Below are 25397 nucleotides of genomic sequence, written 5' to 3'. Positions count from 1 at the left end.
GTGGACTCCTATCGGGTGAGCAGTCCACTAAAACACGCAAGGCTTTTTCCTCTGAACTGTTGTCTAGCCAACATTTCTAGGAAACAGGAGACTGTGAGTTGCTTTCCCAACGGTCTTGCTGAAGCACAGATGTACTATGTCTATAACATTCCCATGATCTAACACTGTCAAAAAAAATGAAGTTAGTCTAACATAGGAAAACCCATCTTTATGAACTGATCCATGCTGGGTCTCAGTGACCACAAATGCTTTTTCTAAATGACCTCAAACTATCCTTTTAGTGCTATGATGAATTTTAGACACATGGAATTTGAGATGAAGATGAAACATCCAAAAGAGAATGTTCAGTAAGGCAATTAGGGATCAGGGCATAGAGGAGTATGGGTAAAAAGTCAAGATATTTTAAGTCAAGTAAAAAGTCAAGTTACTTTAAGGTTTTATAAAGTGCTTTATATCTCATTTGATTTTATGGGGTAGATGCTACAGATATAAGGAATTCCATTTTACAGCTGAGGATACTGAGGCTTTGAGGGATTTTATGAGAGAGTCAGCAAACGTCAAAAGTGCTATTTTAAAAACTCAGGTCACTCTCGACTCCCAAATCCAGCACTCTTCCATGTCACGAAAACCAAGAAAACAAAAAGCTTTCATAAGGACAGGGAAGTCAACAGTGTCATACTAAAGTTAAAAAAAAACTGAATGGGAAAAGCCCTTGAACTTGAAAAAAGAGGAAGTGACTCGTGACCATGGACAGAGAAGCTTCAGTAATGGCAAGTACAGAAGCCACATTACAAGGGAGTGAAGGAATAGGAGCTGATGGTTGTCAAAGGAAAAGTACCTAGAAAGTCATCAGGGTCTCCTTAACTTTAGGAGGGAAAGGTCATTTCCAGATCTGGAATATCCTCCCTCCCACTTTGTCCCTCTATATGTGAAAGGCAAGGTAAAGACATGGAAAGAATGCTGGTCTTGCAGTCAGGAAACATGGGTTTTTATCCACACTGATATACACTGGGTGAGTAACCACTTGAAGACCTGATTAGGGGACAATAGGTTTACAGGCATGAAGACAAGAAAGGGTGAGAAGGTTCCTGAGCAACAGTGAATAAGTCAATTGCACTATGTAATAGGAAGCCCTGGAAGTTCAGGCTGGAAAAGTAACCTGGGGTAGAGGTCTTGAAACGGCCCTTAAAAAGAATTGGGCCTTTATCGATAGGGAGTATGGGACTACTGAAGATTTTTAAGTAGAAAAATATTCTATTTGATAGTTACTGGGAATTTGCCTGCTTAGATACAGTCCCTGGCTGTGTGGGTACGATGACAAAACATTTGAATAAAAACATGAAATCGAAAAATGTCACAAGCCCTAAGAATACTTTGTTTGCTTGGCTTTAATAATCCAGATTTTTGTACTTAATCCACAGAGCATAGATATTAGATCTAGAAGGACCCTTTGAGATTAGGAATCTGAGGCCCAAAGATGAAAGTTAATAAAGATCATAGGATAACAGTTAAATAATAATAACTAGAATTCATCTATAGAACAGCTTCTCATTGTAGAGTTCTATATTCTCACATAGAACAGAATCTTATCTTACCATAGGCTGAGAGCTGGAAGGGATATTAGATGGCACTGGATCTAATCCCCTCATTTTACAAACAAGGAAACTGAGGCAGTTGAGTGACTTGGCAAGAGCCAGAGGCAGGATGTGCACCTAGATCCTCTCAATCCAGGATTCTTTCCACCGCGCCACCACTGAGCCCAGCTGCACATAGTAGGCACATAAATGTTAGCCGAATTTTAGTCTGCACTGGAGTGGACCCAGGCTGGCAAGGGCACTGAATTCACAGTCCTGTCAGGAACGCTAAAGCTTTTATCAGAACGGCTTTGGTTTCCGTAGAAAACTCACTGTTAGCAGTTTTCATTACTGTGACTTGCATGAAAAGCAAAGCCAGATGATGTGGTTAATGTTCTTAAAAAGAAAAGAAAAAAAGCAGCCCTCCTCCATCAGCTGAGACAGACTTGGTGGGAACCATCCGACTAACTACAATCTACACTGTTTCCCCACCCCCACCCCAAGCAGGAACTGACCCATTTACTGCTCAGAGGGCACCTTGACTGCCTCTCTCTGTGTAGTTGTTTAAAATAGTAAAACTTAACCTAGAACTGGGACTTCAATTTCTCCCTGCCTTTGAAAGTGGGGTTGTTTTTATCAAAAGTAGGTTGAAATCACCAATTAGTCAACAGCGAGGGGCTTTGAAGTTGAAAAATGCTTTGTAAATGCTAAGCAGCACTTGGGCAAGGATGATTTCACACAAAAATCGGAGATCTGGTCTTCTGAGAAACAAAATTTGCTAATACGGTCTTGAAATGAGAAAAATGTCTGATTAAATTAAAAAGTAGAGATGCCTCGAAGATCGTGTCCTTCCGGAAACCTTCCCTAGCTCACACCGCATCACTATGACCCATTCTTTTATATGGACGGAATCCATATTTTATTTGTTTCTATTTGCTCACATACCAATTTGTGAATCGTGCTTAAGTCCTTTTGTGTCTTGGCCAATCTCAATGGCAAATTCTTTGAGAGAAAGCACTATGCTTCTACTTTTTTATTTCATGTGGCCCTCATCCCCCTCCTCCCCCCCAATACAGTCTAGATGTGCCGTAAATACTAAATATACCATGCCCAAAACCAAACTCATTCTCTTTCCCTCTTAGCCCCACTGCTCCTCCTAAATTCCTCATTCCTGCAAAGGATTCTCAATTCTTGGAGCCATCCAGGTTCACAAGCTAGGGATTATCCTTCATGACACCCCTCCCAACCTCCCCCTTCTCTCCTCAGACACTGCCACCACCCTTGTGCAGGTCCTCATCACCTCGAGCCTGGACTCTCGCAATGGCCTACTGGCTGGTTCTCCAAGCCTCTCACTGCCCCAGTCCATCTTCTAGGCAGCTTTCAAACTGATATTCCTAAAACATGGTTCTGACCATATCACTGTGAATTCAGCAAACTCTAGTGACTCTTTATTACCACCAGGATCAAATATTCAATTCCATTCAGCTTTTGAAAAATCACTGAAAATCTGAGAATGTTTTTTTAGAAAAATGTTTTTTGAATTGAAATTCAATTTTCATATTTATATAATTGAAATGACAATAAAAATGATAGCAGTACCCACAGGGTTTTGGTGATTAAAGCACTTCATAAATTGTCCAGTCCAAGATAAATATGAATAATTACAGCAAGGCTAAATGGTAATGTTCCAAAGCAAAAGCCACAACTAAACAAAACCTCAAAATCAACCTTGTTTTATTAGTTATCAAGTGGCCACAAGTTCCACCAATAGCTCTTTAGAGGCAGAAGACACAGAGGAAGCCATATAATCATGGCAGCAGCATTTGAATTCAGGTCTTTCTGATTTCAAGGCCAGCATATGACCCCTAGCCACCAGCTTTGTGACCATGGACAAGTCATTCAACCCTGTGCACCTCCGTTTCTTGATTTTGAAATGGGGGAGTCTATCATAAGTTTAGCTCTGAATAGACCTGCCTCTAAGTCTATTTAGCTCAATTCCCCATCTTATAGATAAGGAATCTGAGGCTTCCAAGACCCTTCTTGCTCCAAATTCTATGATACCACATGATAAAAGAAAGATTCATACCAATGTCAAACCTTGAGGGATATCAGCAAGCCCACTGAAAAGAGCCAGGCTTATATAGAAAATGCACGGTCTGCTAACTGATTGATTTGTATTCTAAGAGAAACAATACCTAGCAATTGCCGCTCACTTTAATCTAATCTATTCTTGGAACTAACTTGGACAATAACCCCATTGGAAACACACGCCATGAATAATTCGCAGACCACAGACCGCAATCCGTTTACCACTTGAGGTGTTCTTTGATGAATGTTTGTTCAAAAGTCACATAACATACTTCACATGCAAGTATATTATCTAGAGGACAAATAGGGTCTTAGAATGTTAGCCAGGAAAGAAGCTTTCGTGGTCATCTGGTCCTGCTCCCTCCCTTCATAGCTGAGGGGCCAACTGAGGTCCAGAGATAAAGCCCATGACATAGTAGAAAGAACAGGCCATTGAGAGTAAAGAGATCTACTCTAGTATTCTATCCCTAATTCACTGCAAATGTCAGCGAGGAATTTCTCCTCTCTCAGTTGTAAGAATGAGTTAGACTAAGTGATCCCTAAGGTTCTTTCCAGCTTGAGAATTCTAGGATTCCAAGATTTTAAGTGATTTGTCCAAGGTCACACATAAGTAGCCAAATTCTAAGTCTCCTAGGGAAGATGCTCGTATGTTGTGACAAAATTCCCATGAGGCACATTATAGGAAATAGGCATGTAGCTAGGATAAACACTTCTGAATCCACTAGACCTCATCAAGACGAGGAAAGGCTACTGGTAACATTAAAGGAACCAGCTACACTCCCATAAAAACAGTCTCTAGCCTTCGGACTACTTAAGCCCAGCTGCTGTGTTCCTAGGAAATCAAAATGATTAGCTTATTTTCATTCAACCAAACAAGATGCAAATGACAACTGGCTTCCAAATGGAGAGCCTTTTGTGGTAACTAAGCAGCATTAAGAGCCTAATACAGATTCTGACATCTTTCTAACGTGAAAATGCTGTGAATGGAACACCATAGAGGAAGGTGTTTGGAAAAAAAATGAGATTTTCACATTTACCCTTAAATATATGCAGATGAAAAAAAGAATAAATATCAAACCATAATCCTTTTAAAGCCCTAACTTCTTTTGGAGGAAGCAACGGGGGTACAATAAAGCTATGGACTAACCACATGCTTGCCTCTCCCCATTTAGAAAGAAAGGAAAAATGCAAGGATGCTCTACTGGTTTTGCATTTTAAAGTCTCATCTCTTTGCCTGAAAGATCAGGAGGCACAAGAAAAATTAAGCCCTGCTTGTGAAACTTGCAGGCCCATTATCAACGAAAGAGACTCAGCTAAATTTCAACAGGCTTTGCATAAGTAGCTATTGCCTCCTTATTTTTGAAAGAGCTCTAAAGTTTATTATTATGATAATGTTGATTCTGGAATTATTATTGAACCAAAAAGAGCCATGAGATGGTTTGTGCCTGTTAGTTATATTGAGGGAAAAAATGATCATTCAAGTATTTTTTTCTCAGTTTTGCTTCCAACCAAGCAAGTGGTAAATCACCCTATGTTTTCAGGGGGGATTTGGAAGTCCATGTGGGATGTAAGCTTCTGTGAGGGTGAAGATTGTTTCATTTTTGCTTTTGTAGGCCCAGCACCTAGCACAGTGACTAACACTTGGTAGGCGTTTAATGCTTGCTGAATTGAATTCAATTGAATGGGTCCTAAATGATAAAGATTTGATAAATCACTCAATTTCAAGTCTAGTCTCCATTTTCATTGCTAAGTACATTTAAGCAAAATTAAAGCATTACTTAGCAGGTGTCACATATCCTTACTGAAAGAGTGATTTGGTTCCATCTGCATATTTATGAAAAACAAGCAATGAAAGCAGGCATACACTGCAAGGTCATCTCTCACTTCCATCTTCATTTAAATATAAATCTGGTTTCTCATGTGGAAAAAACATATAAATACAAATTAGTTATTAGCCATATATGCAAAACAGTTAAGGAGGCATTGAAGGAGAAATTGAAATTCCTGCTGCATTAAAAGCAGTTGATTTAAAGGAGACTCATCATGGAAACTTCCTCTTCCAGCTTGATCTCTGGCCTCTGAGAGAGAGGGAAATAAACCCTGAGGAGACTATCCATAAGCAATGCTGGTTAAATGGGTCAGTTCAGACTCTATTGAAGAACAAAAGGAAATAAAATGGGTATCCATCAACCAGGGAATAGTAGAACAAACTGTGTTATGTGACTCTAATGGCATATTTTTGCAACATAAGAAATAACAAATATAAAGAATTCATAGAAACCAGGGAAGATTTGTATGAACTGACGCAGAACAAAGTAAGTAGAATCTAGGAGATGATACAACAACCACAATTATGAAAAATTACACATAAGAGTTTGGGTGAATGCAATGGCCAATCCTGATTCCAGAAAACTAACCATGAAACATAATTCACCCCTTTAAGGAGAGAGGTGGCAGACTACAGATGTGGAATGAGGTATATAGTGTCAGGCATAGTCATTTTGTCAGTTTGCTTAATTTGGTGGTTACAAGGGTATGGCAGTATGGTAAATAGTATTAATGCAGAAAAATTAAAAAAACATTTAAAAAGATAAAGTTAGAAAGGAATAAAAAGAGGTAATGTTGGCTTGAATTTGGTACCTCCAAAAGAGGAAGATGTGGTAAGGATTATAAAGGTTGAGATAGCAGGACCTTGTGTTATGTTGGTTTATGGGTTTATGAGCAAAGGAGAGAATATAGTTAAAAACTATTCGGAGGTTTTGAACCCGAGTGAGTGAAAGAATGGTGGTGCCATTGATGGTGATGTGAAAGTAAGAAAGAGGAACGTATTTTGGGGGGGATTTGTTAAATTAAAATTTAAAATGTTAAATTTTGTATCTGATAATTTTGGAAATGTTAAGTTTGAGAAGATGGATATAAAAAGCCATTAACCCTTAGATTATTTAAGCACATTTACAGTATTCACAGGAAACAAAAATGATCAGCCTATCTGCATTCAACCAAAATTCAGTTCAAATAGCACTTTCTGCACTGTCTTTCCTAACTCATCCTCTCCATCACCTGGTAGTGATCTCCCTCCCAAAACAACTGAGTATTCTTTTGGATAGATATCCTATGAACTTCTATGTGTGCATTTTGTCTTACCCATTACGATGTAAGTTCCTTGAGGGCAAAGACTTTTTCACTTTTGTTTTGTATCTCCAGGGCCTAGCACAACACCTGGTATAGATAGTAGGCATGTAATAAATGCTGATTGATTGGTTGATCTACAAAATGGAGATTTCTAGCAAGAAGTTGGCAACACAGGTCTGGAGATCAGGAGATAATGGGAGGCTAGAGATTTGAGATTGGGAATCACTGGAATTCCAATGTTCACTGAGGTCATGGAGTGGATGAGAATATCAAGGGAGAAAATTTAGGGAGAGAAGAGAAGAGGTCTGGGCTGAAATTATCCTAGGTCTCCTGAGATGTCCCTGAAGGTAGAACCCATTTAGTTTTCATAGGGTGCCTTATTAGGGGTATGGGGACAAAAGAGACAATCCATGGCCTCTTCAACACATATGAGGAGGGTGCTGGAGGCCAAATCTAGAAACTCCTGACACCTGGCTCCCTTCATCATTGGGCAGTTGCAGGACATGGAGCCTACCCTAACCCAGCATAGGTCCAAGGATACCCATCTACAAAATGCCTTCCCAAGACAACCAGTCATTTTTGTCAGAAGATCAGATTAGCAATTAACCTTAATAATAACAATAATAATCAAAATAATTAACATTTATAGAGCATTGTAAAGTTTGCAAACACTTTACATGTTATCTATCTCATTTGACCTTAACTGAAAACAACATGCCAAATGCCTAATGTTTTCACTTCCAAAATAAACTTTGGATACTATGGGAAAACAGCAATGGAATAGTCTTTTGTGTTCCATTTGCTAAGATCAGTTAATAATCAATAAGCATTTATTAAGTGCTTACGAGGTGCTGGGTACTGTGTTAAACCCCACGAACACAAAAAAGGGGACAAAAACAGCCCCTGCTCTCAAGGAACTTACAATCTAAGAGAGATTTCTTTTGAGGTTTTTTAATAGACTTTTTAGGAAGATCTGGAATGAATGACCATGGCTGAAGAAACAGTGTGGCACAGTAGATAGGGTGCTGACCTCTGAGTCAAAAAAAAAAACCTGGATTCAGGTCCTGATTCTGGCTTCAGTCAAATCACATAACCACTCAATGCCCCCTAAGCAACTCACTGAGTATAAATTAAAGAAGAGAAGCTGGTTCATATCCATGAATGGCATTTGCATACCAAGAATCCCCCTATACTAATGAGATAACAGGTCTGGACCCAAAAAAGTGGTTATCAGGTATATAAAAAGCCTGCATCCCCAAATATCGAACCCTGGTCTATTCTTTGTTCTTCTGATTTGTGTTTCACATGTTGTAAGCCACATTATAGGCACTAACCGACTCATGGCCACTTGTCTGGAAAATTGCCAACAATAGTAAGGACAAAAGACAAACCTTGCCATTTTTCCAAACACTTGATCTTCTCAGACTATTGAGATCAGAGGCTGAAAAGAACAGGTGATAATATAAGATAATCTATGTAAAGCTTATATGTAAATGTCAGCTATTTTTTTCTTCAGCTAATAAAGATGCCCCAAAGTCAACCCACAGTCTGTCCCATATTTAACCATTCCATGTTATGTGTGGTACATATTACTTAGAGATGTTGAATTTGGATGAACTGAATCAAACCTGTTCTTTGTTGCTCCTATAGAAGTAATGGTGAGGCTATCGGTAGATCACAGAGCCATAGATTTAAACCTAGAAGAGCCCTCTGAGGCTAGCTGATCCAAGTTACCCATTTTACAGATGTAGAAATTGAGGCCCAGAAAGGCAGAAGTAACTTGCCTTAAGTCACAGAGCCAGGATTTGAAACTAGGTCCTCTAGCAATTACGTTTCCATGGGTTCTCTAATATTGCTGAAAGCAGTTTCCAAATGTGTTACGCAAATATTACTCAGAATGTTCTTGTGAGTAGGTACAAGGAAAAAATTAAACACCTAGAGAAGCAATCTCAGTGCTAGCAAACACCTTGCCCGAAGTGACATTTGCCAAAAAGGCAAAAAAAAAACAATCTACAAAAGACATACTCTAATACTCCAAAAAGCCATTATTTTATTCATAAAGGCAGCAGGACATAGTGATAGAATATTGGACTTGGAGCTGGGAAGAATTGGGTTCAAATCCTGTCTCTGACACTTATTAGCTGTGTGATCCTGACCAAGGCATAGGATCACAGGTTAATAGATTCAGAAACAGAAGGGAATCTCAGAGGTCATTCAGTCCAGCCATCTCATTTTATGGATGAGGAAACTGAGGCCTAGAGAAGCTAAAGGACCGGTCAGAGGTCATACATGTAGTATGCAATGGAAAAAGAATTTCCACCTAGGTCCTCTGATTCCAAATCCAGTGCTCTTTCCACTTAGCCTCAGTTTCCTCACCTACAAAATGGGTACTGACATCTCCTCACACATCTCCTCATTTTCCACCAAGCTGCATTCATTTTGGACATCTTTGGCTTCTCCACTATGCCCCCAAGGCAGGGACCCTCTTGCTAGCCCAGATTTTTCTGTTTTCTGCTATATATTGTCTTCTCCCATTCAATTGTAAGCTCACTAAGTGCAGGGACTGTCTTTCTTTTTTCATAGTTGTATCCCCAGTGCTTAGTACAGTGCCTGGCACATAGCAGGTGCTTAATAAATGCTTATTTACTATTAATAATAATGCCCATAGTACCTACCTCACTAGATTGTTTCAAGTCTCCAATGAAATAGATAGAAATGTTTAGGCTGTGATCTCATGAATATATGGAAGTCCTAGGTGAGTCAACTTCCTCACTAATGCAGGTCAGCACTTCCTCCACAATTCACAGCCCTAAAGATTTGTACGGAGCTCCAAGATGTTAAATGACTTGCCCAGGGCCATGCAGCCAGAGTCTAGGTGTTCCTAGCTTTGAGGACATCTCTCAATGCACCAAACTATGCTGCCTCTGATAGCCTCTCATGTTTTATAAGAACTTCCTGAAATGAACTATTGAATCTTTTAACTGTTTTGCTACTACACGGAAGAAGTTGTTCCATTACCTGCACCTTATAGCATTAGAGTGGCCCCCACTTTGTGAAGATAGATGCAACACTAGTTCCAACAGGTTATAACAAGCTGGAAAAAGCGTTAACCATGAGCTTGTCCACATATTATATGTCTGCTGTCCAAAGACTAGTCTTGCTATGCTTGGAGAAATACATACCTATGGGGGCTCACCTTATAGAATTTTTATGATCAAATGAGACGATAATGTATTAAAATCAAAAGTGAAGTGTAAATGTCAGCTACCATGCATTAGATGGAACCTTTAAGGAACTGAAAAGAGAGCTGGCCCTCCTGGGAACCTGAGTTTAAATCCTACTTTGAGCATTTACTCCCTTTGGGACCTTAGGGAAGACACAATCTCCCTCCCATCCATGGGCCTCAGGTTCCTCATCTTAAAAATGAGGGTGTTAGACTATATGGCCTCTGGGATCTCTTCCAGCTCCACCTCCATGATCCCATAACCAATGGATAATTGGCCAGATAATTGGCCAAATTTTAGCCACAGAAACTCATGAAGATTTTCTTTTAAATAGTGGAGATGCTGCAGTCCATGCTAATAAATGAAGTATCCACACCATCAGAATCATGGATATTTTGAAGGACTGAAGGAGCTATTCCATTATATGTATTCACATAAGTATGTCTGTGTCTATCCAAGAACTGAAATCTTGGAAATGTCTTTTCTTCACTGGCCTATTCTAGGATCTGGAGCCTTTTTAGTATAGTGGTTCCTTATTGGCATATCCCTTTCTTCTAGACTTTGTGCATATCTTCTCAAACCTTCTACCTATCCTCTAGACTACCCATGGCCCTTGACCAACATCAACCCATCAATCAAAGGAAAAATATAGGAGGAAAACTATTGAACTCATACAGACTTCCACATTCATCCTGCTTTTTAATAGAGAGAGCCAGGCCTCAAAAGGGACATGAGCTTATTTGGTCCATCAGCTGATGTCAAACAGAGCTATCTCCATCTCAGATAAAGAATCATAGAATCTCACAGGGATTTGTTGACTGGAACTGAATGGAACCTCAAGATCCTAGTCCAACCTAGACTTATACAATAATCCTTTCAAAAAGATACCTGACAAAGGGTTATCCAATCTTTGCTTAAAAACTTCCAAGGAAGGGGAGCCAATTGCCTTATGAGGCAGCCATTCCACTTTTGGATGGTTCTAATTATAAGAAGTTTTTCCTTAATCCAGCCTCTGACCCATATTGGCTGTGTGATCCTAAGCAAGTGTCTTATCTCACTAGTGTTCTGGGCAACTCTGTAAGACTATAAGTCATAGAGGAAATATCAGAATTGTTTGAGATCTGAAAGTTTCCTCATCCATCATTTCCCTGTGTCAATTAGATGACTACTCCACAGATCTTTCCCTTCTTCCTCAATAATGTCTAAATTTGCCCTTTTATAATTTCTGTCTATTTCTTCCAGTTCTTTCCTCTGAAGCCAGGTAGGATGTGTCTAATCCCTCTTCTGTGGTACAATCCTTCAAATGCATAAAGTCCTCTTTTTCCCTCTAAGTTATACCTAAATTCAGGGTACACATTTCAGAAGGATACATTGTACATAAAAGATAAACGCCTAAGACTTAGTGCAAAATGCCATTTAAAACCTACCAGCCAGGCAAACACAGGTGAAATTACTCCCGTCATGTTTTTCAATGGCATCAACACAGCTCCCATTGTTCTGACATGGCTGTCCTTGGCAGGCGTCGAATTCTTCACAGAAAGTGCCCACATACTGGTCCTCACACTCACAGGAAAAAGTTGCCTAAAAACAAACATGCCATTATTATGTATGACAGTGAGTCCTTCCAAATTCCCGTTTCTGCTCCAAAACCCATCAAAATCAAAAGTATCCTCTTTTATAATAAAGCAAATAATGTCTTTGGTAAATATAGCTTAAAAGCCATCATTTATAACATTACATGGTTAAGATCTTGCTTTAAAAACAATTCAAAAGATACTAAATTGCCTCAAAGTTTAATTTCAAGCATTTATGTTTACAATCATCTTAATCGTGTTTATACATTTTCCAGATTAAAAAGAAACAATAATGAAAGGATGTTTTATTTGAATCCAAAGTTGAAAAACATTTTTGCTGCCCAAATACCAAGATGGTGGTTTTTATTGGTTCAAAAATTGGGTTACCTTGAAAATTTGTGAAAAAAATCCAACCAATTAATTAGTTAACAGCTTTCATTAGTACCAGAACAAATAAACAAATGTTTAATGAATTCAGAAACATAACTATAAATATAAGAGAAAACCTTTAAAGGATGTGGAATGAGGATGAGTAGAAATATTGCCTACAATGGTCTATACTCCAGTTCTCAAAGTATGCTCTAGGGCTCCTGCAGAACCCTTGCAGGGGGTCCATGAGGTCAAAACTATTATCACAGTAATGCTAAAATATTTTAATTTCCAATACAGTAAACACCAATAGATATAACCCACATGAACAAAACCTTTTGGAGGGTACACAACAATTTTTTAAGATTCCAAAGGAGATCTGAGGCCAAAAATTTTTAGACTCTGTGGTCTATGCAACCACATAGAAAACATTTTGTGTTGACATGGAGAGTTTAGTCAAGCCCCATGGGTCTGAATCTTTTTCAAAGTAATCCATCCAGAAATTGGAGAGCTCAAGTTTAAGAATTTAAGTCTTTGAAAGCTAAGAACTACCAATGGAAGAGATCTGTACTAAAGGGGAACTACTGGAGCAAACACTGCACCCATTGGGAAGTAGAGATATAGAATTCAGAGAGACTCAGATGCAGAGAGAGCATGGTCCCTAGCAGTCAGAGCGGGCACAGGGCACAGACAACCTCCTATGGAGAGGAATAGACCCTGGGAACCCAGCATGAGGACTCTGTGCGGAAGGAAGGAACTTCTAGTAATACCAGGAGATGTGAATTGCTTATGACTGTCACTGCATAGATACTGTGCAAAATTTGTCAGAAAATGCACCTTCTTATTGTGGGGAGAACATTCTGTACTTAATGTTATTACAATGCCATAATAGCAAATACCTTTTTTAAGAGCTGTGTCTACTGACTGCTTGTTAATAACTGCCTCAGTGGGGGCTTGTAAGCTATAGTGGTAAGAAGCACAGGCCCCCTAGGGTATCCCTAGAGTTTGAAGTAGCAAGTGTCTCTCTGGAAATCCAACCTTCAAATCTGAGTGTAGGTTGGAGGAGTAGACCCAAAGGACCTGCTATAGCTCTACAGCACAGGAAATGTGTCTTATTTACTTATTTAAACTTATCTCCCCCACTACCCACGAGAGTCTTCTGCACAAAGCAAGCTTTTAATACATGATTGTGAAGTTAAAGAAAATGCATTTTCTATTGAAACTACTGAATTTGGAGTCAGAAATATCCCTGTATTTTCATATTTGTGTATTTTCTTTAACTCTGCTCACATTCATTCACAGCATGATCTCAAGTGAGTCATTGAATCTGTTAGATTATCAGGGAACTCTCTAAGTCTTGGCTATTAAGTCACAGATGTGTAGCAGTCTGTATTGGTGGGGGAAGTTCCCATACCAGGAATATCTAAGTTACAGATGGCTCCCAAATCATCTTAAAAAGAGGAAGTTTCCACAGTGAGAGTTCCTCACATTTAATATATCTTATCTAAGTCTAATATTTAATCACTGATCTTTCACAGGGACACCAGAAAACATATAATGATAAAATTGTAGGCTCACAACTGAAATAAATACTTTTTCTCCTGTTTTGGTTTAAGCTGACCGTTAGCAGCTTGAGTTCACTCCAACGACTCCCTTAACCCCAAATCTGGAAGCTTTTCAACTATGCTCCTTGATTAAGCCACGATATTTATTTAACACTTGAATAATCTCTTCTTCTGGATCTTTCCCCTCCTCTGAATTCTGTGATGCTATTGGTCTGCTAAGTCTCTGGAGATCCTCATAGCATTTCCTCCTGTCTCCACAGCAGCCAGCACTGATGCATTCATTCATTCCTTTTAGAACTGTCCTCAGTCCCCTTCTTAATGAACCCTCCCCTTTACCCACTCTCAGGACTTCAATATTAATGTCTGTGTGGAAGACTCTCAAATCTCTATCCTCCCCTGAGCCTCACAATTCCAACTGCCCAATGGACATCGGGACTTGGATATGCCACCATCACCTCAAAATCACCATGCCCTAAACTGAACTCATCATTTCCCTCCTTCCCCCCCTTTTGGTTACTGCCCCCAATGTCCTCCCAATTTTACAAGTTTGGAACCTGGAGCAATGATGCCCCCACTTATTCACATAGAGTTTCATATTGTTTGCCTCAAAATAATTTTATCATCATGAAATTTAAAAAACAATAATAAGTTAATATTTATATAGCACTTTAAGGTTTGCAGAGTGCATTACAAATATTATTTCCTTTTAGATTCACAACAACCATGGGGGGAAGATGCTAGTACTATCCCTGTTTTAGAAATGAGAAAATGGAAATAGAGATTAAGTGACTTGCCCAAGATCCTGTAGCTCTTTAATGTCTCAGGATGGATTTGAAGTCAGGTCTTTCTGACTCTAGATCCAGCACTCTACTACACCACCTAGCTGCCTGGGTAAAAATTGCAAGTTCTCTCCAAACTACACAATGGTGAGACAAAGAAAAAGAAAAATTTTAAAAAGATGTACGTTATCTTGACTTATATTGTGATCTACACACTAGAAAAATAGTTTCCTAAGCCTAAACTACAAAGCTATTCCATTTTTTTAACATTTAAAAAAATAATAGAACAACTAATCATTGGAAGTTTTTCTATCCAAAAGGTCAAACAAGTAATGAGCACGAAATATTTAATTTACACTTTCATTAGTGTAAATGATTCAGCTGAAAATGTTATTTCCCTTTGAACGGTCTGATTTCCTATGACTATTTTTAAACAGTGAATTTAATTTCTGATAAGGCATTTGATTGTTCTGCACTCAACTAGGACAAGGCATGGAGGAGGGAGTGAAGACCTTCTCAAACTGACCAGAAGGTAGACTCCAGCCCTGACCTAAAGAGGACCAGGGACATCCTGAAATGTGGATGGAAGCATGGATAATTCTGAGGGTGAATCTAAGGGTGTTTGAGTTTTTAACTTTTTCCCCCTTTGACTCTATCATCGAACAATTTTGCTGTGCTAATGGGCAATGGAATGAACTGTGCAGTGATACCAATTCTCTTTTAAAAGGTCTAAAGATGACACTGATCTTGTAAGAATCTGGCATTTTAATGTTACATAGACTTTGCTTGAGCCGTGGGTCTCCTATTTAATCACTTTTTTGTGGAAATTTTCATAATTGAGAAATATGTCTAGAATAATAAGAGATTGTAGTGAATGCCCAGCTTTTCATGCTTGACTTGAAAACTAGTAGGAATGAATATTTTTCATTTCATGAAGTCTAACATCCATTAACTATTCTATATATCAGTAATACTACCCTAATCAAAAAAAATCCATACATTCAAACCTGCAACCTTGGGGAAGATTTTATTCTAGACTGATAAATTTTCTAATACTCAGGGTTTTCTCTCTTTAAGTACCAAAGCATCTCATTTGGGCTATTTTGGACGAGAATCTTCCTGAAATATATTTCATAGTTCCCCATTTTTATTAACACACTACTACATACATTATCTAACCTTTCCTTAATTACCCTGGACAATATTATAAGCATCAGTTGTTATATATATTTCAATACTGAGCCTCTGGAAATGTGAGTTATTTACTTCTCTCTTAATGGTCCTAGAACATGATAGTCTTTGTCCTTGTATCTATGTTTTAACAGTCATTTGTTTTTTCCATGTGTGCCCTCCATGTTTATGCTTTGGTCACATATCACCTATTCTTGTACATCCTCCATCCCATGAGGGGTCTGATAACCTTTGGGAGAATATATCCAATTGGTGCATCTTTTCTTGTTACTTTCTTTGCTATTGTGTTTAATTAAATGTCTTTTATTTTTAATTAATATATCCTCTGACTACCTAAAAAAACTAAAAATATGGTGGGGACTTATGAGCTACGGTTTTGTGTTTGTCCTTCATTTTCGAAGAGGACCATGGTGTCAGGGAAATGATGACATGACTTGCAGTTGACTTGGATTTGAGTGAAGGAGGGCTGTGTAAGGTCATCAACCTCACTTTCTCCTCCAGAACCGTCTGGATCCAGTGACCAGATATTCATCAGGATGACTGGAGATATCCCAGGATGCAATGGGAGACCCTGGCATTTTTAGGCAAAGGCTTTTTCATGTACTCACTTAGAGTGAGGTAACACCTATTCAGTGAATAGGCCTCTTTAAGAAGTGAGTCAAGGCATGGCCCTTTTAATTAGAAAAAAAGAAAAAAATCAAGCTGGGAGGGGAAGACCCTCAGAGTTGCAGTTCCAAAGAGAAAGTTACCATTAACATTCACTGTAAGCCAGGAGGGCCCAAAATACATCCATTAAGTGGCGTTTGGGCACTATTGGACCACTATTGTGGTCCAATCTATGAGCATCAGAGTTTAAGTTTTTGTGATAGAAAAGAAAGAGAGAGAGAGAGAGAGAGAGAGAGAGAGAGAGAGAGAGAGAAAAGAAGGAAAGAAGGGAAGGAAGGAAGGAAGGAAGGAAGGAAGGAAGGAAGGAAGGAAGGAAGGAAGGAAGGAAGGAAAGAAGAAAGGAAGGAAGTAAGGAAGGAAAGAATAACAAAAGAAAGAAAGAAAGAAAGAAAGAAAGAAAGAAAGAAAGAAAGAAAGAAAGAAAGAAAGAAAGAAAGAAACCTAGCCAATAAACCTCAAGTTAAGTGGGCAGCTTCTGGCCATCAAAATTTACCTTGGAGAGTAGAAGGAGAAGGAGAGGGAGAAGGAGAGAGAGAGGGAGGGGGAAAGGGAGAGGGAGAGGGAGAGGATGAGCTGAGTTACCCAACTAGCTGGGTCCCCATTCAGGCAGCTTGGTCTACTCACAGGTTGTGTTTGTCTTTCGTTTTTGAAGAGGACCATGGCATCAGGGAAATGATGACCTGACTTGCAGTTGAGTTTGATTTAAGTGAGGGAGGGGTGTGCAAGGTCACCAGTCTAATTTTCTCCTTTAGAGCCATCTGGATCCAGTGACCAGATATTCATCAGGATGACCAATGGAAAGTGAGGTATGGTTTTACATGGGAGCTACCCACAGAACTTCTCAAAACTAAGGTCATTTTTGTAGAGGCACACATACGACAGAGAATGTCCCAATGCAATTGGAAAAAAAAGAAGCTATCTCCTATGGATCCCTTTGCTACTTCATACCTCAAAATTCCTCTACTTCATTCCCCACCCGCTATTCCTTATTTGCTCCAATCTCTGATAAGGACATGGCACTTCTCCTTGGTATGACCAACGCCATTATTTATGCCATTGGTCCTGTCCCTTCCTATATCCTCCAGGAACTTGCCCAAAGTTTATTGCCTCTCTCACTTTTTAATTTTTAATCTCACCCTTTCTAATGCTTCCTTCCTCAGTGCCTACAGACATTCCCAGGTCTCCCCTCCCTTAAAACTCCTCACTTGTCCTTCAAGCTACCCCCTTCAAGCTATCTTTTCTTCTTTTCATAGCTACACTCTCAGAAAAAGTCATCTGGAATCATTACCCCCACTTCTTCACTTCCCAGTCACTTTCGAGTCCTTTCAATATAGCTTCCTATCTGACCATACAATAGAAACTATCCTCTGCAAGGTTACAAATCATCTCTTAACTACTTAATTTTCACTTCTCTGAAGTTTCTGACAATATCTGGCCACCCAGTTACTCTCTATTACCTAGGCTTCCTTGACATAATTTTTCTTGTTCCCCTACTTGTCTGACTTCACCTTCTCAGACTCCTTTGCTGGACCATCATTTATCTCCTTCCTATACCATACATTCCCCACTGCCCTGTCCCAAGTTGCTTCTTCTCTGTCTATATTCTCCTACATTGTGTTGTTCCTACAGCTTCATTTATCATTTCCATCTAGGTATCTCCCAAATCTGCATATCCAGCGCTAAATTCTTTCCTCTACTTCAGTATCATATCTCCAATTGTATATTCAACATCTGAATGTCGCATTAGTATTTCAAATGAGAAACATCTAAAATGAAACTCAATACATCTTCCCTTTGGCCCTATCCTTTCTCCAAACTTCCCTCTTTCTGTTGTGGGTACCTCCGGTCTTCCAGTCACCTAAACTTTTGACTTGAGAATTATCCTTAACTCATCACTTCTCCCTTGCCTCCCAATATCTGGATCTCTTGGTCATTTGCTGAAGTGAGGCTTACTGCTGGCTTTCTGGGATGCTTCCCATCCTGAGCTGTGCTCCCCTTTCACCTGAATGAGATGGACCTTTCTTGCCAATCCTACAAGCTTCTTGGGATAAAAGATTGTTTCACCTCATCTTTTTGCTCATTTTGCTGTTCCAGTATTTGTTTGAGGGGTCTATTTTATGGGTGTTTGGAGGTGAGTATGGGAGAGTTGCAGCAGTTTACCACTTACTCACCATCTTGGTTCTCACCTCCCAATATCCAACCGGTTTCTCGGTCTTGTTGATGCTATCTCCCTAACTTTTTTCATATCATCCCCTTCTTTCTACTCATAAGCCCAAGTCTTAGTTAAAGGTCTGTTGGCCAATAGCTTCTTACTTCTAATATCACCTTTCTCAAATCCAGCTGGCAAAATAATCTTTCTAAATCACAACTTAATTACCAAACTCTGACCACCTCCTTTTCTCACTCCTCTAGTAGTCAATTCTCTCTCCCTAAGTTACTTGAAGGCAAGGATTGTTTTGTTTTTGTGTTCCCAGCAAACATCATAGTGACTTACATATAGTAAGATGTTTAATAAATGAGAGGAAGAGTTTCCTGACTAGCTAAAAAAAAACACTGGAGGCTCCTGGGTTCATTCAGCCCACCGTAAACACCCATAGTATCCCCTGTCTGTCATTCCTACTCTGGAGTCACTTGAGAGCAGTCCCAGCCTAGGTACAAGCCTTGCTACTTCCAATTACTGCCTAAAGCCACCATAATCTTGGTCACAATGAAACCCTACCCACTCCATATAAGTCAGAAAATGCCAGTCTTATCCTGAGGAACTCTAGTCCCACTTAGTGCCAAAACAAATTCTTTTGGGGCTAAAAACCACAGTACTCTTCCCCAGGCAAGGTCTATCAATGTGCCGATCATCCCAGACTCCCAGACTGGCATTAATCTTACTGAGAGAAATTGTCCAAAACTTCCATAGCTCTTTTTGTGTGTTTTGCCAGACTAACATTTGCAGACCACTTTAATAATGCTAGATGGGAGCTTGCTGCATCCATATTTTCTAAACCCTGAGTTCTGTGAAGATGGGGTGATTTAAGGATTTCTCAGCTGAGTGACAATCACTTTCATTTGGTCTCTACTTACTTGGTATTTAATGTGACTCTAATGGTACACCTAGTAAAAGTAGGATAGTTTGCAAAAGAATGCTGCCCAATTTGATTTTTTTAAAGATAGTTTCTAGGACTGAAATTACTTTCCACTGACAAATACAAAAACTCAGACAGCAATTTTTAATCGTAATAGATGGTTTCATCTGCTTAAGCATAATTTAAAACTATTTCACAGAGTCAAAGATCACTCAAACATGTTCACTTACAAGGCCTGACTTCATCATTGGGAATTCTCACTAAGCATGGATTTTGTACTATCCTCACAGAAAGGCAAAAGGAGTCACTTGGACATTAGATTTCAACGAGGGTCTTAGAGCTCTGTTTATAATGTAAAATTGCCCATAAATTCCTCTTTCTGAGCCTGGGCCACACAGAAACAGCTGGAATTTAGCCACAGAGATAAAATGGTACTCCGTCTTGGGAATACAACATTCTCAGAAATGATGGATGAGCCCTCTCAGAGGAAAACTCACCATATTGCTTGGAAAGAACCAACACTGTGATGAACTTCCATGAAGTATGTTAAAGGACTCCAAAAATTCTTGCCTCCTGGCTGGGTCTCTGGATTGTATTGTTCAGTAATCACATAGTTTAGACTACATGCCCCTCTGGTTTTTAAGCCACAGGTCTTTTCCAAGGCTACATCTTCATTCTATAGCTCTGAGTCCTTTTCTGCAAATGTAGTGTCTAGTAAGAAAGGTAAGCTTGAAAATATGGAGAGTAGAACATATGTACACAATAAATGCATACCTTGGCATTCATGAATTCATACCATTCATTCTTTGGCCTTAAATGTTAAATTTCAAATAACACAGCAATGGTAAGAGTAGGTGCCTTTCTTTTCAAAGGACACAGAGATTTACTTTATTATTCGTGATATAGGTAAGTAAATGTCTCTAAGGGAAAACACAACAATCTTTTTGAGATGTTGAGGCAGGGGCAGGGGGAATTGCAAACTATAATTGCCTAGACTGGCAGCTAGATTCAAACCCTTTATGTGAGGTCAAGATGAAAGTCAGAGATAAGAGGCATTTTGTTAGTGTGGAGAGAGCAATGGACTCCAAGACCTGAGCTAAAATTCTACTCTGTCGCTTAGTCCAACCATGACCATGAGTGAGTCATTGTAAAATTAGAATAATTTTGGAAATTATTTTACAAATAATTTATTTTATTTGTAAACTTATTTATTTGTGAAATTAGAATAATAATTATATTAGTAAAGAGTCAGAATGATGTAATACGGGTTTGGAGTCATAGGATCTATGTTCAAATCCTGGCTATATAATCTTAGGCAAGTTAACTGAACCTCAGCATCTTGGAAATTGAACAGGAGGACTTCCAGTGACCTACCCTTCCAACAATAAATCTAGGTACATACTAAGCATTTAATAAATGCTTGTTTCCTTCCTTCTCTTATTCCTTCTTTCTTTCCTCCCTTCCTTCTTTCCTTTTTTCTTTTTTTCCTTCCTGCTTTCCTTCCTTCCTTCCTTCCTACATCTGTGATCCCATGATCCTTAGCAAGACCTAGGTTCAAGTTCTGTCTCTGATATATACTAGCTATACAATCATGGTCAAGTCTCTTAAGTCCTCAATTCCCCCAGGCAACCTTCTAAGTCACTAACCCCGGCTGAGCCCTACTTGGTCATTGTTTGGGCTTGCCTGGCTCAGAATGAATGTAAATAGTATTTGTTTCTGTCTTGGTCAGAAATCATGAAGGTCTTCTCCCAGACAGACTTTTTTTGATGAGGTAAGGTGGCCATTCTTTCCCTCATTTCTTATTAAGTTTTAATTACTGAATGGGCTTTGCCTTAGTCAAACTGAGACCTGTTAAAGACCTTAGTTTGAAAAGGCCCAGGTTCCCTACTGCATGTGGGGCCATCTCTAGCCATCCTGATCCATATCTGGCCACCGGACCCAAGTGGCTCCAGAAGAGAAAGTGAAGCTGATGACGGTGCAGGTAAGTAACCTCCCTCACTAAAATCCAATTCACTTTCATGTCATGGAATCACCTCCGTGTTGTCATGATCCTCTTAGAGGAGTGGCTGATCTGTATCAGAGGAGGGGGTTTTCATACAGGAACTTCCCTCCTCTGCCAATGGAATCACAAGTTTGGACAAAAAAAATCCTTCGAGGCTCAAGTGAGATAACATACATGAAATTTGTAAACCTTAAAGCACCAACTATTATTATATTCTCTAAGTTTTTTCATGTAGGCATTCTCTCTCCCAACACAGATGACGCCTATTTAACTAAACTGATGATCTCAGAGAGCTGTTGCAATGGAACATCATTCTAATACTCAAAAGACAGATTTCCTGGCTCTATCTTCCAAGTCTTCCCAGCTTTGTTTTTGAGAACTCAGAGGAGTCACCATCCTGCCACAGTGATAGAACTTTAGTGGCAGCATTATCCTTACCATTTGGAGTACTTAGAGATAAAAGTTCAATTTAGTCAATTTTAAAAACATTTAATTTCACTTCTCTTGCCACTGAAATTCTTGCATCAACCACTGGATTCTTTGAAAAATTTTCAACTGCCCTCAATAAAACAATGTTTTCTTCCTAATGCAAATGAGGAACTATTGGGGGTGGAGGGAAGACCCCCTCCTAAATGTAGCTAGCTAACATCCCATACTGTTTAATTATTTTTAACCTAAATTTTAACTGATCAGTGATTTCCCAGCAAGTGAGTTTCCATCAGATGGAAATGTTTTCCATGAAAGAAGAAAAGCCAAATATTCATTTTTAAGCAAATGAGCCAATGCAATAATAGATGTGAAATTAGCAACAAAGAAAGAGACAGGGAAGAATAAAGACTCCTTTCCAAGCACTCCATCTTTTTAACTCAGGTTCACCCAAAGAAAAGAAACAGGCACTTTAATTTGTCAATCACAAACACTATTACTTATTTCAAAAGCTACTTGGGTTTTTGTTTTTTGCTTTTCAGTTGCAGAAATTAAGGAGACACTATCATTTGACTATGAATTTCCAGCAAATAATAATGTGTGTTCATTGTTAGGTAGATAAGATAAGTTTCACTATATTTTTTTATATGCTACATTGGTCTAGCTATAGACCACACAACTAAAATGAGATCTCTTTGAAAGAAAAAAAAGCATGTATAGATAAATAATGGAAGTTAATTCTATAAAAGCAACTTATTGAAATATCTTTTTGATGTGGATGGTATTAGGTTGGTGGGGTTACATTTTTACTATTCTCTCTTCCGTTCAACTAAAGATGTCTTTACTATCATCATTCTCATGATCATCATAAAGACAGTAGAAATGATGAGAATGGGACAAAACTGAAAATGGAATTAAAGGCCATATTTATCATAGAATCTCAACAAAGCTGTAACATGAGAAAAGTTGGTCTCTGGCATCTCCCAGTGCTCCTGCCCTGCCCTGTTCCCTTTTCAGCATCTTCTTGTCCTTGCCCTTCCCCTCCTCCCCCAGTAATCCTCATTCTACCTACCTAATTGTCCTCTCTTGGGCAACAAATTTGCTACCACAGGTCTGATCACTCCCAAACAATAGTCCATGGCTCCAATCTACCCTGCCCAATCAAACATGCCTCTCCTGGAAAATCCAAAACTAGGAATTATTTTTCCAATTTTTTTTTGGTTCTGGTTTTCTATTTTCCCAAAATTGTGGGGGAGGAATGTGGTTACAATGATAGTACTGAGGATAACCAGACTGTATCAATTGTACCAAAAAAGGAGATGGCCCATTTCCAGTCCCTGGCACATAGTATGTGTTTACTAAATATTGATTGATTGACTGATTTTCCTCGGAGTTGGGCAATACTTCTTCAAGGGAATGAGGAGAAAAGCAAGCACCACATGAGAGGTGTCACAATCATGGAACCCTTGGGCAGTCAAGAACTAGGTGAGGAAGTAAGTTCATACCACATGGCCCAAGATGGCAAAGAATGATTAGAGTAATGGCACAGGGAAGTCTTTCTCTGGATACTGTAAGGAGGAAGTTCTCGCCTTACGTTAGTGTTATCACTGGGACCTGGGTCCTATCGTCTTCTGTCTATTAAATTTAAAACTGATCTCTAATGATATTTTCAAGCTATTAAAAGGTAATATTAATAACAATAATTATCCCTCCTAGATAAGTTATTTACATCTTAACACCACCTTCAGTAGACAATAGCTTCAGACACTATGGTACAGAGGGAGCGATTGATTGTAGATAAGTCTTACTTAATTAGCTCTTCAAATACTCCTGCCCTAAGTAGGACCACCAGCCCTCACTGTGTTTTAGAGGTAACCTAAGTCTACATTTTCCTAACTTGGCAGTATCCGTTGTAGATGTGACTTTTGAACTTAATTTTATTCTGGGTACAAAGAAATTCAATTTAATTCAATTCAATAAAATTTAGCAAAGATTCCTGGCATACAGAACACTGTGCTAGTTTCTGGGAAAGATACCAGGATTAAATAAGAAATAATTCTTTTCCTTACGGATCAGAAGCTAGTTGTGGGGGAGGGAAGAATTGGAAAGAGGGTATTACCTCCTTTTATCACTGTTTTTCATACACACACACACACACATACACAAATGCAAAAGAGAACATATAAGTCTGTCAATGAGTTCTAGATAAAGTGTAATTTGAGATTTCTTATTTTAATTTAGGTCTAATAGGGCCAGATTTTCATAGTACAGCACAAGACATTTTTTTCCTATGTGAGGTTGCATTTAGTAGATGACTGGCAACATAAATACAGCTTAAGGGATTATGGAAAGTCAGATATGTCATTACATTTTTCCATTAAATAAATTGCACATTACAGTCTCTACCTGTTTCCTGGGTCCTCTAGGCTATTTCCTTTTCCATCATTTCTTTTATCTGAGTAAGAAGCAAAAATGCTTGGCAGTTCATGAAATAAACTGGGGCTGGGGAGGGGGTTATTGAAATACAGGGAAATACAAGAAAAAAAAATATTTTCAAATGTTTTTTAAACCACCTGAATTTAGTCACTTTTACCTGTGCCACTAATAGTAACACTTAGTGTTCTTGATGGTTTTATGTAAAGTCCAAGCAGCATTGTGGAGGATTCAAAGGACCTTGAGACCCAGTTCCTGCCTTGAAGAGCTTACAGTCTAGCTGGGGAGACAAGACAGAAGTTCAACAATAGGTGCTCTTAATGTGACATGTTTAAGATAAGTGCCAAATGACTGTTACAAGCCATCTCCACATTTCCTGATTTGGTACTGTGTACAATAGAGCTCAACGGGCCACATTCCACCACCTTCTTCTTGTCACTTGATAGCAATTATTGCCTCACTCCCCATAAGAGAAAAGAAGGCTGATTTGGTCTATTAGTATCTTTTTGCATTCAGTCTCTTCTGGCTCAGCATTCAATCACAAAGATACCTCAATGAAACACAATAAGCACATATGAAGCATCACAGAATAGCTGCACATGATCCTCCATTCAATATGCCTGGAGACAAGATCTCCAAACCTTCACGTGGGAAACTGCTTCAGGCAGAACAAAGACTGGACTCTCACTAGCCAGTCCCCTATTATGATGAGATATCCCCTTAGTGAATGTAAACTCCCTGAGAGTGGGGGCTGTCTTACTTTTGTGTTTATATTTCCAACAGCTAGCATAATAGATGCTGAATAAATCCTTGGGGGGAAGGAGGGAAGGAGAAGTAGGGGGAGAGGGAGAGGGAGGGAGGAAGGGAGAGACACAGAGAGAGAGAGAGACAGAGAGAGAGAGAGAGAGAGAGACAGAGCCAGAGAGACAGAGCAAGAGAGACAGAGACAGGGAAGGAAGGAAGGAAGGAAGGAAGGAAGGAAGGAAGGAAGGAAGGAAGGAAGGAAGGAAGGAAGGAAGGAAGGAAGGGAGGGAGGGAGGGAGGGAGGGAGGGAGGGAGGGAGGGAGAGAGGGAGGGAGGAAGGAAGAAAGGAATTCCTTTATTCCCTTTTCATGTTTGCAGAAGTATGACAGCCTAACCCTTTCCCAATTACCTCCTGACACATTGCAGTTGCTGTCCATAGCTGAGCAAGATACCAAAAATCACAAGGTGTAGGGCGGAGGAAGGAACTAGGTATAGACTGGGAGTAGACAGGCTAAGATTATCAAACTCTTTGCTTCCAAGCTGAACATTCTCC

General features: G+C 39.2%; 1 protein-coding gene across 1 annotated transcript in view; it reads right to left on the bottom strand.

The window, feature by feature from the left end:
- The window catches only part of DNER (delta/notch like EGF repeat containing), a 217677-nt gene that overhangs the window by 109064 nt on the left and 83216 nt on the right, over window positions 1–25397 (bottom strand). Inside the window, exon 6 of the mRNA XM_036755702.1 lies at window positions 11446–11599. Within this exon, the coding sequence (XP_036611597.1) occupies window positions 11446–11599 (154 nt within the window). The remainder of the gene's footprint in view (window positions 1–11445; window positions 11600–25397) is intronic.

This window comes from Trichosurus vulpecula, chromosome 4 (genome assembly GCF_011100635.1).
Source record: "Trichosurus vulpecula isolate mTriVul1 chromosome 4, mTriVul1.pri, whole genome shotgun sequence".
NCBI classification, from domain to species: domain Eukaryota; kingdom Metazoa; phylum Chordata; class Mammalia; order Diprotodontia; family Phalangeridae; genus Trichosurus; species Trichosurus vulpecula.
This window is presented reverse-complemented; position numbering and strand designations above follow the sequence as displayed.